The sequence below is a fragment of the Panthera onca genome, chromosome B2 (assembly GCF_046562875.1).
Source record: "Panthera onca isolate mPanOnc1 chromosome B2, mPanOnc1 haplotype 2, whole genome shotgun sequence".
NCBI lineage: Eukaryota > Metazoa > Chordata > Mammalia > Carnivora > Felidae > Panthera > Panthera onca.
The window spans coordinates 34,878,725-34,897,483 of record NC_138343.1 but is presented as its reverse complement, the minus strand read 5'-3'; the positions used below and the strand labels follow the sequence as shown (position 1 = coordinate 34,897,483).

Sequence of the window (18,759 nt, the reverse complement as noted above, 5' to 3'; positions counted from 1 at the left end):
AGTCCTCTAATTCTACTGCGTAGAGAACACGCTGTAAGAGAAGCAGTTAAGAAGGTGTGTAATGTGTAGCCTCAAGGAAAAAACAGGAATGTTGCCTAAAAAATCCGAAAGGCTATCACATGGAAATGGGAGAAATCTTACTCAAAGTAGCTTCAGAGGCTAGAACTAGAAAGAAGACAGAAGACAGAGGAAGTGATCTACTAGATCTACTAGAAAAATATTCTAATGGTAGAACAGTGGATGGGCTTCTCTGGGAAATGGAGTAATCCTTATCACCTTGTTCCGGGAGTTTCCAGTTACCAAAGAATGACACAGTGGAAAGAGATTTAACAGATCTCAAAAATCTCTTCCAACTTGAAATTCCAACCTAAGTCAGACACAGTGAAGATCTGATGGGCTCTGTGGGCAAGACTGAGACAGCGAGATTAAAAAAACACTCGTGGAGGTGTGACCAGAATAGCTTCAGCATTCTCTAAGAATCAGTGTCTAAGACCCCTCCATGAGACCACCGGTTGGGAGTCATTGCTCAAGATCATTTAAAGCAGTTCTATCTACACATACAGACCTTCCTCCAAGGTATGTGGTGGAAAAAATTAAAATTTTGAGTCTCCAAGCTATAGTTTTCAGAAGGACCCTTCCAGATCCCAAAAAGATCCTCACCAAGACCTGGAGGAATGGCCCTCGCACTTGGTGAGCCCACCAGTGTCCTTAGTCCTCACTGCTCTTTGTCCCAAACAGTTAAGGTGGAACTTCTTCCTGCAGCTGTTTTAAAGCATTTACAACTAGATACAACATGAAAAGGAAACGTAAGGGCAAACAAAAAAACAGGAATCCTTCAAAGGGGTAGGAATGTGGTTTTCATATGTGCCTATTCTCTAGGTCCTCTGGAAGCTGAGTTTTAAGGACCTAAGCTGTGCCCATAGATACAACCTGCTCCATAAGCCAAGCAAGCTGTATACTAACTGGGATGTTTATTACCTTCAATTCCAATGCGAATGTTTTTCAGGCCCCGCTCCTTTAACACTGTTTTAGCGACATCACGATTCTCAATATATTTGAAGAATCTATAGAGCTTGGAGCTATAAAGAACTGGAAAAAAGAAAAACTGGGTTAGTCACGGAGTAAAGACTTCCAAAAGAGAAGGGAGATGAGCTAAGAGAATCAGACTAATGAAAGATATATCTGACACTGACGCCAAAAAAAAAAAAAAAAAAAGAAAAAAAAGAAAAAAAATCCAGTTGGATCACAGATTAAATGTTAATAGATCAAACATAAGAAAGAAACCACGTGAGAAATTTTTATAGTCTCAGGGTGTGGAAGACCTTTCTGGGTACGGCATAAAAGCCAGAAGCCACAAAATAAAAACTGATATATTCAACTACATAAAAAAACCCAAAACACTGCTGCGTAGCCAAATCACCATTAACACAACTAAAAAGACAACCAACTGGGAAAACTATCTGCAACTCTTATTACAAAGGGCTGATTTCCTTAATATATAAAGAGTGGTCACAGAGCTTTCACAAATCACTAAGTAAAAGACTAACAATCCATTCTGTAATGGGCAAAAGGCACAAATAAAGTTACAGAAGAGGAAATTAAAATGGCTCTTAAAAACGAAAAGATGGTGAGTCTTGATCATGAAATGAGAAATGCAGATTGAAACATTCAAATGAGAGGCTATTTTTTACCTATCAGAGTGGCAAAGATGAAAGTTTAATAAAACGCTGTTTTGTTGAGGGTGTGGGAAACCTGTCACATGTTGTTTTGAGATGGTTTAACCTTTGTGGAGGAAACTTTGGCAGCATCTACCAAAATTATAAAGGAACAAAGCTTTGGCACAGAAATTCCATTTCTAGGAAACTTTTTTTAATAAAGATTTTATTTTTTTAAGTAATCCCTATACCCCAACATGGGGCTTGAACTCAACTCTGAGATGAGGGGGTTGCAGGCTCTACTAACTGAGCCAGCCGGGTGCCCCTTTAGGACTATCATTCCACAGAGATACATGTGTGTGAAAAGACTATGTTTAAAAGGATATTTATTGCAGCATCATTTATAATTTATAGCTTAAATCAACAACACAGCTAGTTAAATCAATTATGGCACAGCCATGCAGAATACCATACAGCCATAAAAAAAGATCACGGAAGGTTTTTATGTTAAGACATGGTACTGGACAGTCTGTAGAATAGGGTATTATTTGGAAAAAAAAAAAGGAAAAATCATGTATGTAATTGGTCGTGCACTGAATACACCTGGGAAGATATAAAAGAAACTGAGAAGGAAAACTGGGTAGATGAGGCAGGGATGGGATCAAGACTTTTCAATGTATAACCTTTTGTACTTTCTGAACTGTTACCAATTCAAAAGGATTTGGGGCACCTGGGTGGCTCAGTCAGTTAAGCATCAGACTTTGGCTCAAGTCATGATCTCGTGGTTTGTGAGTTTCAGCCCCCGTGTCGGGCTCTGTGCTGATAGCTCAGAGCCTGGAGCCTGCTTCAGATTCTGTGTCTCCTTATCTCTCTCTGTCCCTCCCCTGCTCATGCTTTGTCTCTCTCAAAAACAAACGTTAAAAAAAATTTTTTTAAAGGGTTTAAAAATGACACAAATGGAGAGAAGAATGACACCACCAATTAATGGCCTCGGTATCGCCACCACACTGCCACAGTATCAGACATCGGGGGCAGGAGTGGGAGGAATAACAATGTCATATAAGCCGCATAAAAGTTAGATGTGCATCACTAGACTGCACCAGGTGAGTGTGCTCACTGCCAGCTTAACAGTGACAGTCATGCTGGTTACAGGATGCAGCTGTTACTCTGGGCAGCATGTTTCCTGCTGAAAACATCTACACCGTGCAGGGGGCTCCTACTTTGGGAATATTCCTCCCCCATGGGAGGGGGGTGGTCTTCATCCCAGTCCACAGAATCCTCATCCGTCAGCACGACGATGTGGCACTCTCGCTCCCCTTTCTTGGCACAGCCCACCATGATGGGCAAGATCAACTCTTCGAGGTAGTGGTCAAACTGCTTGTGAGCACCATCATTAGACAATTCATGCAGTAAAGCGCCTGGGGAGAGAAAATGCAGGTGAACGTCCTATCTGCCCTAGCGCAGAGATTACCGGAGTGAAAAAGACTATGAGGTAATAATGGCTGTTGTCACTGATAAGTTCCGGAGAGGTGGCCCATTTTAAAGGCAGAAATTGTTTCTTGCTCTGAAGTGCTAATTAAACTGATTTTGTTAAATGTTTCACATTCCATTACTCTTTAACTTTCTCATGCTCAATAATCCCTGAGCATTCTGAACAAGTGCGGTTTTGTTAGCTGTACAAGTCAAACCATAAACATTAATTCTACAAGAGATACAACTGCTGTCTGGGGATGACTGTAGTACCTCTTCTCAAGATGCTCTGGACCCCAATTTCATGGAGTTACAGTACCACAGAAGAGGAATAATCTAAGTTTAATGACACCAAGGGACTTGCTCTGTGTGCTAAACTCAGTAGGGAAACCACAAGTCTAGAGAACTTCATGGAGTATGCAGGGAAATGTATCATGAACCTCAAAGAATAGTTTTTAAAATAACTTCAGGAAGGCTAGGAGATGATAAGAAAATGGCATTTGCAGTCAATCAGTTCTTTTTTTTTTTTTTTTAATTTTTTTTTTTTTTCAACATTTTTTATTTATTTTTGGGACAGAGAGAGACAGAGCATGAACGGGGGAAGGGCAGAGAGAGAGGGAGACACAGAATCGGAAACAGGCTCCAGGCTCCGAGCCATCAGCCCAGAGCCTGACGCGGGGCTCGAACTCACGGACCGCGAGATCGTGACCTGGCTGAAGTCGGACGCTTAACCGACTGCGCCACCCAGGCGCCCCTGCAGTCAATCAGTTCTAATCCCAGCTTTAATGCTTAGAGCTTTGAACATGCTAATTTCTCAGTCTTCTCATTTGTTACATGGGGTTATCACCTGGCTTTCAGGGCTAACTGTTGTAAGAATTAAGCAAGTTCACAGCTATAAAGCTATTAGTAAACAATAACAATAATAAAAATAGGGCACCTGGGTGGCTCAGTTGGTTAAGCATCTGACTCTTGATTTCAGCTCAGGTCATGATCTCATGCTCCATGAGATCAAGCCCTGAATCCAGCCCTGCTTGGGATTCTTTCTCTCTCCCCCTCTCTCTGCCGCTCCCTCACTTGCTCTCTGTCTCAAAATAAACAAACATTAAGGGGCACCTGGATGGCTCAGCGGGTTAAAGCATATGACTTCGGCTCAGGTCATGATCTCACAGTCTGTGAGTTTGAACCCCTCATCGGGCTCTGCGCTGACAGGTCAGAGCCTGGAACCCGCTTTGGATTCTGTGTCTCCCCCCTCTTTCTCTTCCTCCCCCTGCTTATGTTCTCTCTCTCAAAAGTAAGTAAAAAACATTAAAAGAAATTTTAAAAATTAAAAAAAAATAATGATAAAAATAATTCTAAGAAGAACCCAGCCAATTTATGCTGTTTGACTTTATGAGGGAAGGCTCACTCATGTCCAAGAATCAGTATCCTTATTTATTAAAGAACTGAGACACCAGGTCCTAGGAGGGGAAGCAATTAGCTTGGTGACTCACTTGACAAGCTAGATTTAGAACCCAACACATGTTCTCTTTTGTATACTTCCTCACAGTGCTTTGAAGCATGAGAGAGGGAATGGGTTAGTATCACAATACCTGCCTCGGGCAGATGATTTTTAATTTACGCTTGAAACTCTACTAACAAAAAGTTACCAGTCAATTTCAAGCAAACTCAAAGTTCAGCGGCTCAAATGCAGTTGGGAGTGCTCCTGTACTCACTCAGATCTTGACATCGGATAGTGTTGAAGTCAAAGTTTATGCAGAGATAATCACATGTATCTCTAAGGTCTGGAATAGAGATGCCATCTGGACAATTAATGATACCAGTTTTGTAATAATCCTGTAAACAGATTAAAAATAAGAAATGAAGGCGAAGAACAAGACGAAAACTTACTTCCTCAACCCCCTATTCATTCCTAGTTCTGTTAAACTGATAGGATACTAGAACTACCACCAAGCTGGATGACTTATCAGATGGCCAAGTGGCTCCTGGCTCTCCTGGCATGCTTAATCCCAACTTGATACCTGACAGGCAAGAAGTACTTAAAAGTTACCACAATAGAAAATAAAGAGGGAAGGGCAATAACGGAACTACAGACCGAAAGTCAGTTAACAATCTGATGGAGACCTCAAGTCTTCTGACTTGAGTCTGTGCCTGCCCCTGGGGAAGAGGAGGTAACAAAAAGGCTCCTACACACCAGCACGGTTCGAAATACAGTTGCACTGATTCCTTCAGCAATCTCATACTCTCCCTTCTCATTGGGCCGAGTGAAGTTGTACTCTCTTCCTGGTCCAAACATTCTGAAAGATACCAGGCAACAATGTTACCTTCTGCAGTCCAGCTGGATTCTTCACAGAGGAGGCTGACCCCTTGACACCTCATTCAGTAAGACTCCATTCCACGTTCCCATAGTTTAAGAACTCATAAATTAAAAACACAGTGGTGGGATCCAACCCCTATTAAGAAGCTCCCTCCAGACAGAAAAGGTGGCAGCAATTGCTTTCAGCATTTGAGCAAAGGAGAAATGAAGCAGCAAGTCCTCCAGGTTCACCTGTGGTGCTTCTGGGACAGCAAATCAAGTTGGAAAATCTCTGGAGTGTGTGAGGGTTGCCTCTCAAGCCCTCCCCACCACCGAGGAACCCACCTATAAACTGGCAGCTCAAGAAGACAGGGGGTCTCACGCTCCTGACCCTTCCTGTTCTTTTCCTCCCTCAATTAGCATTATCTAGGATGCCAGTCCTCAGTATTTCTGAGTTTTGCTGTTCAAACATCTAACGTGATAGATGAATCCAGAGCGCTAGGTGTAGATGTTAATGTTCTCTGTTTCCTGATACATTTTTTTAATGCTGGAGTTCTGGGGGAAACGCCCCTCTTCCATCCGAGGAGTAGCTCTAATGATGGGAACTTCAGGTCAACTAGGCAGGGATGGTAGATACTAGGCTCATCAGTGGTTTGACATAGTTCAGAGGGGTCTGCTCTGCGCATGAACTCAGAAGTCATGAGGGCACAGGGAGATCTTCCGTTTTCTTACTCTTTTCCCATCCTTCCTCCCTCCAGTAAAACTGGCCTCACAACTTCCACCACTCCCACTGTACATCTGAGTTATGGAATGGGAAACCAGAGTGAGGGACAAGGCAGACAGTCGGGATCTTCAGCCAGCTCGACTTAAGTTTCCAACTGGGCCTCACTGCCACTTCCTTCCTGAATCTGCTGGGAACCCCTATGTTCAACGTTCAAAACTGTTATCCGCCACCCTAAATTGGCTGCTTTTCAGAGGTCTGAAAAAGACTCCAAATAACATGCTTTTCAAACCACTATACCATACAGAAGAAATCCATCTTGATAAGTGTCTTCAGAGAATGCTGACATGTTTCTGGAACATTCTGGCTGAAGTTTAGCCAAGACAGCTATGAATCAAAATAGTCAACGTGCCATGTAATCCACCCCCCCTCCCCGCCCCCCAAGTATCATCAGCGGAACCTAAGCTCAGAGTTCTCTATCTGGTAGTGACATGGATTAATGTTAATCCATTCGCAATCTCTCAGCTTGTCCCCTTGTGACTACTGGCCCACACCTGTAAGCTCACTGCCTAGGCTTATGCACACGGTATATAACCTCAGGACAGAGCAAACCCAAGCAACTCTCAGAACAGATGACTTCAGCTGACTCAGCTGATGAACCACCCAGATAAAGAATCAGACTCTCTTGTCATGGGACAACTCATTCCTAGATTCAAAGGGCGTCACCCAAGAGTCTATTAATCTATTACCCAGAAAATGCTTGCTTGCTTCTCTTGGTCACTGTTTTCAGAGCCAATCTACCTCAAAGAGCAGCCTGTGTTGAGGCTAATGCTGACTTTGAAGCGGGGGAGGGGGGTGCAATAGTGTAGTGATACCAAGACCGAGGACAGGAAGTCAAGTCTGATAAACTATAGGGCCAATTTGGAAAATGTTTTAATGTCCTAGTTTAGTCTTAATTCAGATGTCTGAGAAATATACAAGTTTGATTCTGGTTAAAAATGGTTCATCATGAATCTCTATGTATATGTTCAAATATAAATATATTTGAATAGCTGGATTCCATTTAGCCTAAAACTCAACAAATGAGTATGGTCCATTTTGATTTCTAAATCAAAGTCCTGAGTGAGGTTAGATCTTTAAATAAGATCTACTTCGAAGTAGATAAAAACCCTCAAAAGCCAAGTGTTTGTGTGTACACATACAAGTTATTGTTTTTACTCCTACCCCAATCTGCTCTTCCTCATGTTAAGGTCTGTGGTTGGCCAGAAAGAGAATCTCCTCACTCCCAGCCCAGGCTCCAAGAATACTTTCTGGACAGTGCTCCTCCTTGGCAGGCTCTTTCCATTTCCTAAACTCTAACCCTAAAATGCTGGAGGCAGGAGATGGTAAGACTACAGTCTAAAAGCAGCACAGAGGGTCGAACATGAAGAAAAGAGAGCTCAATCACGAAACAATGAAAGAGCCAGATATAAAGATTTGGCTTTGGAAAACTTGAATAGTGATGGAGACATTAGAAAACGACAGCATAATCCTCCTGCCAAGCATAACGGGCAATGGATGGCAGGTGAAATGCTCTTTAGTAAAATGCCTTTGTTCTTATGTCATGTGGAACCCATGTCTAATTCTATCTTTTATTAAAAGACAAAAGAAAAAAAACAACAACATAGATCTCACCTTAACTCTAGATCTTTGACGTGGAACTCAGAAGATTATTACTTTTGTGAGGTATACAAACGATGGGGTAATAGAAATCAGGTCTCTGACTTCTGCTTTAGAGTGAGTTTATCAAGGACTAAGGAATGCTACTCAGCAGATTATTTTCCACAGTTCTGACTGCTCAGGTAGTTGTGGGGGCTCATTTTACTATACTGGCTTTGTAAAGAAATTAAGTACATCCCCCAAATTATCAACAGATATAAGGTGTTTTACAAGCTTGCCCTCCCTGTCTCATAAAAGTATGAAGGTAGAAAAATAAGCAATCAGTGCTTCTTTTCCTCATTCTAGTGCAAGATAAACAGCAGGTATTTCTATTCATAGGGAACAGAGTGGATTTGGAAGGAAATTATCATCAATTACCTTCCCAACATGGTATCCGGATGAGCAGTGAAAATTTGTGGATTCACAACAAAACGTGTGCCATCTACAAGAAGTGTCACTTTCTCTGGCGCCTGGGAGTGAACGTTACTGCCAAAGCCCACAGTGCTGTTTCCAAATCGTTCTGGAGCCATAAAGGGTTCATGGTTCCGCTTATTCCCATTTTGGAAGCAGGAGCCTTTGATGTCTTCGGGAAGTGGCATTATGTGAGGGAACTGGAGATTTGCTGGCTGAGAGGCATAGTCAAGTGAAAGGTCTAAAAGATCATACAAACAAATCAAAATAACATGACAGCAAAAAGGCTTGGGGGGAAAATAAAACTGCTCTTCTTTAAAAAACCAACTTACCCCCCACCCCCCATTTTTAGGTGTTCACAAGCAAAAAATTCTTGCCTCGAACAAATCAAAGAAAAATAAACTAGAAACTCATATTGGATCACCCTGAGCTTTTCTCCAGGTTTGTATGTTGGGGAGGAGAGAATGAAGGCAATAATGCCCATTTTATAATAAAATGGTTAAAATTTTTTAAAGTAAACTATGTGCATGGCTTAAAAAAATTTAAACACTCAAGAATTTCTGTGGACAACCAGCAAGGCCCTACCACACTCCGTGCCCTCCCCTGTTTGTTTCACAGAGGCAATCACTTTTTACTTCCGTTTCCACTTCTAGTTCTAAATAATACTCTTATATTTCCTGTTTTTTCTTTTCTTTTTTTTTTTTTTTTAAGGAAACTGCTGCCTCTGTGTGCAGGAACTATTTCATTTTCCACATTCAAAAATTTCTAAATGTTTCTAAATTTTACTTCCCAGAAGGGATGATAGTCTCTAATTGTCTAATGCATTACTTTTGCTAGAAATTCACATAAAAATGCATTTTCACTATGCACAGAAGAATCCTAACATTGCCAACACCCCATTTTTTGTAAAGGCAAGTCTTGCCCTCAGCAGAAAAGTTCCACTGCAAGTGGCCTTGGGTTAGGATTCATTCCCAGAACCTCAGTTTTCTATCCTAGTATCACCAAAGAGTCATTTTAAGTAATTTATTTAATTTTCCAAACCTTGTTCATTTCTGTAAAATGAAAATAATGTTCACGCCACCTCCCTCACAGGATTATTTTATCAACTGAAATAAAGTATGTGAGAGCACTTCAAAGTGTGTTAATACTGTATCATGCAAAAAAGGCTTAAAACTAAATGCTGTAGCTGAAATCTGGATGTACACAGAAGACAATCAGGGGAAAGTATTTATAAAGGATTGCCATAGGATTCTTTTAAATTGGCAGTTCTCCTAATATATTTTAAGTTAAAAAAAAGTTTTTTAAGGAAAAAATTCAAACATACCAAAGCACAGAGTTAACAATATGCATATCCTGACACCTAGATTTGACAAATTAACACTTTTCTACATTTTCTTCAAATCTTTTTTTTCCCCCCAAATCTCCCATTCCTCATGTACTTTAAGTTTGTACACAATAATTCACGAACATGATTACTGCCCATGACCTCTGGGAAATGAGTCTGACTTTGGGCACTTAGATAACCAAATAAATTGTGACCTAGAGAACACTCACTCCCCCCACCCCCACTCCATTTGCTTCTAGAGAAAAGGAAACCAAAATCTAGACCAAAAACCTATTGAGGATTCACGTCCTACAGCTTTTGACAAATTTTCAATGTGGCCCTGTGTCTGCATACCAAGAGCCAAGCTTCCACAAAACCCATAGGCAAGCTTACAACAAGAGAACACTTTAATCACCAAGACAGGCTTTCACATTCAAAGCGCTGTTCTAAAAACTGAAAGTAGGTACCTACACCACAAATTCAGATTTTAGAATGCTCGATTCCCTCCCTGCCCGCTGCCCTCTCCCCTGCACCCCCTCCCAGCAACGAAGCAATTTAACTCGGGCTGATTCCTGAAGGACACCTCAAGTTGCACCCAGCATAAATGGGTGAGTAGGAAAAGAAACTCACTGCACAAATTCTCCCTGACGGTACACTCTAGGATGGCAGGCACACTCTGCTCCTCTGGCAGCTAAAACATGTAGAAGAGCACGGCGCTGGTCAGAAAGACACAAGTTCAAATCCCAGTCCCCTAACTCCCAGCAGTGTGAACCGGAACAAGTTTTCTAAGCTTCTGAAGCCTCACTTTTCTCATCTGTACAAGGATTAATCTAAGCAGAGATCAGCAAACTTTCTGTAAAGGCCAGAAGGTAAATATTTTGGGTTTTGTGGGTCATGGTCTCTGTCACTGTAGCAGGAAAGGAGCCAAAGACCATATGTAAACAAATAGGAGCCAAAGACCATCATGTAAACATGATGGCTGTTATTTAAAATTTTTATTTGCAAAAATAGGCAGTGGTCTAGATTTGCCACCCTGTATTGAAAAAAAAAATGTATGTAAAGTTCCTAGCACAGTGAATGCTCAATAAACTGTAACTGATATTATTAGTGTTGCCACTGTCTTTATTAAAAATTAAGAAGAACCTAACAGTCTATCAAGAGCCTGCACGTCCAATAACTAAAAAGTCTTTTGGTCTCATGAAGTAAGAAGATTATTAATATCCCTGTCTTCCAGATTAAGAAAGCAGGGCTCAGAAAGATTAAGCAGCTCATCCAAGGTTACAGATGATAGTAGCAGAGCTAGAATTTGAATGTGTCTTCTGACTCGGAATCCAAGACAATCTTTCTTATACTATCATTGCCACATTAGATATGCTGGACTGATTACGTGGAGATTTTTTGTGATGGTCAGCTGTATAGAGCTGTGATATGTAAGCTAAGCCAATTGGCTGGATATTTTATTTGGGTAAAGAATATGCATGCCTTCTGGGTAGAGTGGATGCTCAGATGTTGGAAAGCCCACCAAATGAAGTCAAGATCTAAGCGTCATACCATCGCTCCTGGGGCCTAGAGGATAAGTAAGGTTCTGAAGACCAGAAGAAGCCGGGCTATTTGTTTCTTTCTCTTGTGCCGCAGCTGGGCTTTCATCCGTCAGGCAGCCAGCCTCCTGCCGCAATAACCTGTCGCTCTCACTGCCACGGTGAACATTCATCCTTGGATTCTGTATCCTGAACTGTCTGCTTGACCAGAAAAAAATCCTAGAAGACAGGAATATGCAGGATTTAGAACGCTCTCAAAACAGATTTCCAACGACTTCCAAGGAAAGAAAGCCAAACTAGAGAACTCACCAAAAGCTCTCAGTCTTGTTCTGAGAAGAAATGACATCTTAAACATTTCTGTAATTTTATACTTACAGGAATTGAGCTTATTTAAATGGTCTTTACCACAGCACTAAGAATATAAGCATGTTGATAAACTTGTTACTTGGGAGTAATTTTAAGCTGTATCCAAAAACAGGTATCAAATCCACAGTTTTGGCCACAATCTTGATCAATACTACAAAGTAAATGGTAGTGCAATAATTTGATGATGTTTATATCACAGACACAAAAGAGGGGAAGAATCCAACTGGTCAATTAAAGAAAACCTGCCTCTATTCAAAAACAATTGAGACACATATGTTCCTGCAACAATTAAGCAATAGGAAACAAAAACAAACAGCCATAATACTCACGGGAGTATTATGGGAGTACTCAAGCAAAATCTGACTTATCGTGCTCAAGTTCTTCTTTATAAGTTCTCTCTTTCTGCACCTATCCTCAACCCTAGCCCCCACCTCAAAATTACATGAAGACGTCACTGGCGATAAGGCTAACTCTCTCCCAAGCAGTGCACAGTCGTGACCAAGAACACATAATGAGCTACGGCCACGTGCAAGGCATTTGCTGATCAGGCAGATGTGGGGGGCGGGGGAGGGCAGTTCAGGAGGCTTCATACCTTTCTTCCAGACAATCAAGCCCTGCAGCCCTTCCATCCTTGAGGGATGCCCAGCTACTCGAAACATTTCTGAAGTTCACCCTACTTATTAGCATTTTCAGTTTATACTGTACTGATTTCCACTTGGTGTTCTGGTAGAAGAATCCTCTTTCATCACTACCAATTTTTATGCAAATGGACTGCATGCTAACACCAGTTCAGGAAGAAGTTAGGTCACTAAAGGCAGTAACATGTAGAGGTTAAAAAAGATCCCCAGGGACTGGTAAACTCAAAACCACCACTGCTCTCAAGTTTGATTCAGAAAGGCCAAAATCAGGTCTACTGAACAGGATAAGAAAAGGATATAGAACTGGGAAGAGCATTACTGCCAACAATGGAAAGACCAAAAGGGGGGTTGCTTCTTTAAGCTTAACAGGTTTTGAATGGCAATGTTTCCACTGAGCAGTACAGATACTGCTTCTCAGCTCTTCCACTAGCGGCTCAAGAACCAAGTTCAAACTTCTCTTTGTTGCTCTCCTAAAGACCTCCTGGACCAAAGATGGTAAGCCTGAATAAATCCATCTCTTGAGAATCTGCACAGACTACACTGTATAAATTACTTCATTTATTCCTTAAAATGTGTGAAGAACAGTCACATTACAATGGAATAGTTTGAAAACAGTTTCTTCCTAGTGGAATCAGGGCTCAAAATGAAGTTTAACTTGTATATAATGAATTGAATTAATACACAGCAGGATGGAATTGAAACTTAGCAAGTTAGGCATCTCCAATGAGGTAAAAGAAAGTAGCCCTCTGAGCACTTAACAGGCATTTTACTTGCATTTAATTTTTATTGCAAATAATACATGAATATTTCCCTTCTTAAAAAGGATGCTTTGGGGCGCCTGGGTGGCTCAGTCAGTTAAGCGTCCGACTTCAGCTCAGGTCACGATCTCGCCGTCCGTGAGTTCGAGCCCCGTGTCGGGCTCTGGGCCCGACTCAGGGCCTGGAGCCTGCTTCCGATTCTGTGTGTGTCTCTCTCTCTGCCCCTCCCCCATTCATGCTCTGTCTCTCTCTGTCTCAAAAATAAATAAACGTTAAAAAAAAATATTAAAAAAAAAAAAGGATGCTTTGATCATCATCCCCAATCCCAATCACTTCTCCATATCACAGCTTGCTGGTTTGAATCCTTTTGACTTTACAAAAATGAATTTATACTCTACAGATATGCTGGTAAAAGCATATGGTTTCAAAAGAACACACAAACTATATACTATACATCCATCATTCTCATTCTGTAATGTTTTTCTAAATTACTGTTCTTGAGATGCATCCATGTTGAAAGATCAAGATCTGGTTCATTCCTTCTTCTTCTTCTTTTTTTTTTAAAGAGAGAGGGAGAGAGCCAGTGAGAGAGAGGGGCAGAGGGACAGGCAGGGAGGAAGGGGGAGGGGGGAGAAAGGGGGAGATGGAGAAGGGGAAAGAGGGAAAGGAGAGGGGGAGGGGGAAAGAGAGGGGGAGGGGCAGAGGCAGAGAGAGAGAGAGAGAGAGAGAGAGAGAGAGAGAGAGAGAATATCGACCATGGAGCCTGATGCAGGGCTCGATCCCACAACCCTGGGATCATGACCTGAGCCGAAATCAAGAGTCAGATGCTCAGCCGACTAAGCCACCCAGGTGCTCCAATTCCTTCTTAACTGCTGTAGAATAGTCTGATTCCACTTTTCTATCCATGAATATTTAAGCTGTTTCTTAACTATTACAAACAATGCTTCAGCGAACAAGATTAGAGTATACTATGAAGCTCCAAGAAAGGACCCAGATTACAGACTTCTCCCAAATGTATCTGGCGTCAGAACTCCTTTTTTCAAGAAATCATCTCAGGATTAAAGCTTAGTGGCACACACTAAGAAATTACCTAATGCAACATTTACCCAAAGTCTCCTATGAAGTAATTCCTCTGTAATTCTAGAATGACAGAACAAAACTTTGAAACCTGAAAAGTTAACTAACACCAAGTTTTCAACATACACCAGAGCAACCACTTTAAACATACTACTACTCCCCTTCCAGGATTGGTGTTTCATTCAACTTTGAATTTATGTTTTCAATGCCTATCATGGTTCAATTCTGTAACCATCCCCCAAATGAATCTTGGTCCTTAGAACAGATCTAGGAAAAAGGAAAAAATAAATAAGCAAAGCACTTCAATAATATAGTCTCTATTGCTACAAAACTATCTTTGGTCAAAACACAGTCCTAAAAGTCACAGCAACATACAATTACGAAAACTAAAGGATCATGACACCCCCTGGCACACTTAACAGTAAATGAAGAGACTGCTTCAGAAAAGAACTAGGAGTCAGAAATATATTAATAACAGAACTCAGACTATATAGCCATTAAGCAGAGAAAACTTAACATCCAACAAGCTGGCTGAAGCTTCACTTCCACACAGTATGGGAGAGCATTTTTATACACTGTAAAGAACTACGCAAATATATTTATTATTTATATCATAGACCTCGCATGAAGGCCCATTCTTTGTTAAGTCTTCATTTTGCTGACCTGGAACAGCATCATAATCTCCCATCTTGGAAAATTTACATACAATCTTTGATGGTGGAAGTATCTCCACATATTCCTTACACCTTAAAATGGACACACCACAGTTTCTCCTTAGAACATAATCATCTCGAGTATTAATCCAAAATAACCTCTAGATAATGTCTATGTATTTTTTTCTTACTTGCAATTTCCTCTAACCAATTATTTCTGAAGAATGTAAGATAATTACATGGATCACTGTGCCATTAAGTTCAATATCTTGCCACTGAACTAGTCAACATTTTTTGAATAGATTTTAAAATCTAGTTGTAAAGTGGTCAGGGGCAAACAACCCTAATATGGATCTATCTCAAAAGCATAATGCTTTCAGACTGTTAATGGTACAAAGGTATGATTTTTTTTTTTTTTTTTTTAATTTGAGAGCATCCAAGCACGCATGTGCAAAGCAGGACAGGGGCAAAGAGAGAAGGAGAGAGAGAGATCCCAAGCAGGCTCTGCACAGGGGTTCAATCTCATAAACCGGGAGATCATGACCTGAGCTGAAATCAAGAGACACTTAACTGAGTGAGCCACTCAGGCATCCCACAAGGGTATGATCTTTTAAAAGGTAGTATCCTTTTTTTTTTTTTTTTTTAATAACTTCAGAGTAATCTGGGTGGTGATAAGGTAGGATGCCACAGAATTTGCTACATAAACCAATCTACCCTTCACCTGTACTCTAGAAACCAGATTTAGAAAGTAGTCACATCTGTGCCAAACCTTCATTTCAAACAAATCCCAGTCTTTTCCATCTGTTCTTTAAAAAAAAATTTTTTTTAATGTTTATTTATCATTGAGAGACAGAGCATGAGCATGGGAGGGGCAGAGAGAGGGGGAGGGAGACACAGAATCCGAAGCATGCTCCAGGCTCTAAGCTGTCAGCACAGAGCCCGACACAGGGCTCAAACTCACAAACCGTGTGATTATGACCTGAGCCGAAGTCGAAGTCGGAGGCTTAACCCAACTGAGGCCCTCTGTCCATTCTTATGTAAAAACCACTATGTTCCTTTAACTATTTTAATCACCTATCATTGACTTTGGCCTAGTTACATTATGTTTTTCTATTTATGCATAGTAATAACCCTGCTAATGTTTTCTATTAAAGGTGAACAGATTTTCCATTTTGCTTCACATACATTCTCGGGTGATAGCCAGAAGGGTAACAGTGAGGGCAGTGGGAGACAAGAGAGGTAGAAGATAATCTAAAATATCTACATGATCACCTTCTAAGATATCATTAACTGGTAGCAAAGAGGTTACCATTTTCGGAATGTACTCTGGGTGTATGTTTTTTTTCCCCCAAAGTTTGTATTTATTTTGAGAGAGAGAGAGAGAGAGAGAGAGCACGGAGAAGGGCACAGAGGAGAGGAAGAGAGAGAGAATCCCAAGAAGGCTCTGCAATGTCCGTGCAGAGCTGGATGCGGGCTTGAACTCATAAAATGCGAGATCATGACCTGAGCTGAAATCAAGAGTCGGACGCTTAACCAACTGAGCCACCCAGATGCCCCTCTGGGTATATATATTTTGAAACAACTTCTATTGAAGCTTTTCTGTCATGTTCTATTCACCCCCTTTGCAAGTATGACCCTAATGTTCCAATCTCAGAAGAAATTCAGTCTTCTATTTAAGGAATTCTGGTTTTCCTTTTTCCAGATTATTTCTAAGAATACTGAATAAGACCATTCCAGTCTTAAGCCCATATAAACTCTATTCTTAACATTCTAAATATCAGAGTTTCCTACATTGTTTCTCAACCCATAAGAATTTAGCTGTTTACATGAGCAAAGAAAGAGACCCCTGTTAGTAAATTATTTCCACTGGGTCCTCCCTTCACATGTGTGTACCTCCTTGAACTCTGGCAGACTGGTGAGGCATGAATAACTTCTTAGAGATCTCTTGGTACATTTCTCTCCAAGTGTGATCTTCCATTATGGCTCTACTTTTTATAACTGTGGCCCTGTGCAGGTTCCTAAATCTGAGTCTCAATTTCCTCACTTGACAAAAAGGAAGTAACTGTTAGCCACACCGGGTTGATATAAGGAGTAAATCAGCACTTAGTACAATGCCTGGCACGTAACATTCAATAAACGTTGATTATTGTTTTATTCCCAAATCAGGGAGTCTACAAAGAAATTTTACAAACCTAATCTATTTGGTACTGAAACAACCCCAGGAGAGATGCTTTAATTATCCTCACTCAAACTGGGGGTGGGGATGGGAATCAAGTTTTAGAGAGGTTAGCCAATTTGCCCCAAATCCTAACTCTAGCTAAGAGGCAAAGGTAGATTCTAAACTTAGGTTCTTGGATTCCCATATTCTTTCCATCCAATCACACTGCTTCCCCCGAACCATCTTGCCTTTCATCCATTACTGATTATAGAACTATTGTTTGTCACAAATGAAAGAGAAAGTAATATCCAGGGTCATAGCTGCTGTTCTTAACATGTAGGAGTTATGGTAGTAATGTAAGAATCCTGTAATAGAATGGTTATATTTTTCCATGAAATAGCATTGTTAGTACTTCACTACTTATAAAAGCCATTAAGTACTCACTGAAAAAATTTCAGTCAATATACAAAGACAGCAATACTTTAAAAATCAACAAAGCTGTGAACTCTTTGCACATGTTAACTCTGGGCATCTCCCCACTATATTCTTGGAATAAACTCCTAGAAGTAAAACAGATATGGAAAAAAGTAAATAATTTTTAAGTTTTGATAGGTACTGCCAGACTGTCCTCTATAAATATACCAGTTTAAACTCTTTCCAGCAGCATGGAGCATCCATTCTCTAGAACCCTTGCTAACAGCGTTTCAGTTTTCTTCATCTTTGCTAATCTGATAAAATTACATTAAAATGAGCTATCATAGTTCACTTAAAACTTTCATCGATACTTCTAAAATTTCACCTTTGAAAGCCTTAGAAGTTTTGAGTGGGTGGGGAAAGACAACCCTGCTGGGTAGGTATTAGGTAATAGCCATGATCTATTCACATCCAGTTTTTCAGGCTTGACTAGAATCACTGGATATTTCCCATGACTTGCTCTCATTTCCCTGGATGTCTGTGAGAGAACAAGGTATAATCGTACAAGACCACCCACAAGATAAGCAAAGCAGGTTCTGACTTTGGCTTCATTATTAACTAGCCATGTCACCAAAACATTCTATAAGCTTCATTGTTTTCATCCATAAAAACAGAGGATGGTACCTGCCATTACTAAGCTAGACAAACCTTTCTCAAATAGGATGCACGGAAAAGCTCTCAAAAATCACGAAGCACTATACAAAAGACAAGTGATAAACGCGGAGATTGATGTGAATCTCCCTTGAACAACTGCTTAGTTAGCATTTATTTAGCTCTCTAAGCTCATCATGCTCATCCTCCACTTTTGGATATACTTACTATGTTTTATTGTATGATTCTACTGATTTCAGTTACCTTTGTCATTTTGATTCAGTGAAATCACACCGTGTACTGTTTCTGGAATTCTACAAATTATTTTTTGCCTCAGTTGCCTAACTTCATTTGCACTTGACCTTCTGTGTCTTTCCATTTTTCTCCTCAGGAAGATACCACATCCTCCTCTTCTATCGTCAAACTGTCTTTTCTTTAGCTTTTTTAGTCCTGCAGAATTTTAAAAAACAAAGAATAATCCTGCACACAGGTAGTACAGGTTTATTGTTCCTGGCAGAAATACCGAAAAGACAAAAATCACCCATAATTCTTCTTCCAGAATTTCCTAAGCATAAACACATAAATATTTTTTTATTTTTCACAATTTGAAATTCTGTAAATACTATGCTACATTTCTCAACATAACATGATTTTGGCTGTAGGTCAATAATCACACTCTTACATCATTTTCAATGGTACATATTATTCTGTTACATGGTTATACCAAATTTCACTCAACTGATTTTGTGTTTTATTGTTTCTTTTTTTTTATAATCTTTAACCCATATAGAATCTGTTTTGTATATAGCATGAGATAGGGATCTACCAAAATTCAAATGGTTAACCAATTAACTGCGTTAATGTATTCTGAAGAGTCCATTTTTTCCATACTGATTTGAGGTGTCACCTTCATCAAATACTGACATATGATAAA

General features: G+C 40.3%; 1 protein-coding gene across 2 annotated transcripts in view; it reads right to left on the bottom strand.

The window, feature by feature from the left end:
- Positions 1 to 18,759, bottom strand: part of KCTD20 (potassium channel tetramerization domain containing 20) — a 37,871-nt gene that overhangs the window by 4,229 nt on the left and 14,883 nt on the right. Inside the window, exons 2-7 of one of the 2 annotated variants that reach the window (XM_060615338.2) lie at positions 11,124 to 11,329; positions 8,216 to 8,489; positions 5,317 to 5,419; positions 4,838 to 4,958; positions 2,876 to 3,073; positions 979 to 1,089 (exon numbers count right to left, since the gene is read on the bottom strand). In XM_060615338.2, coding sequence (XP_060471321.1) covers positions 979 to 1,089; positions 2,876 to 3,073; positions 4,838 to 4,958; positions 5,317 to 5,419; positions 8,216 to 8,489; positions 11,124 to 11,283 — 967 coding nt within the window. In that variant the 5' untranslated portion in view covers positions 11,284 to 11,329. Of the gene's footprint in view, positions 1 to 978; positions 1,090 to 2,875; positions 3,074 to 4,837; positions 4,959 to 5,316; positions 5,420 to 8,215; positions 8,490 to 11,123; positions 11,330 to 18,759 lie in introns of those variants that run through there. The other variant, XM_060615339.2, reaches the window with a different exon arrangement.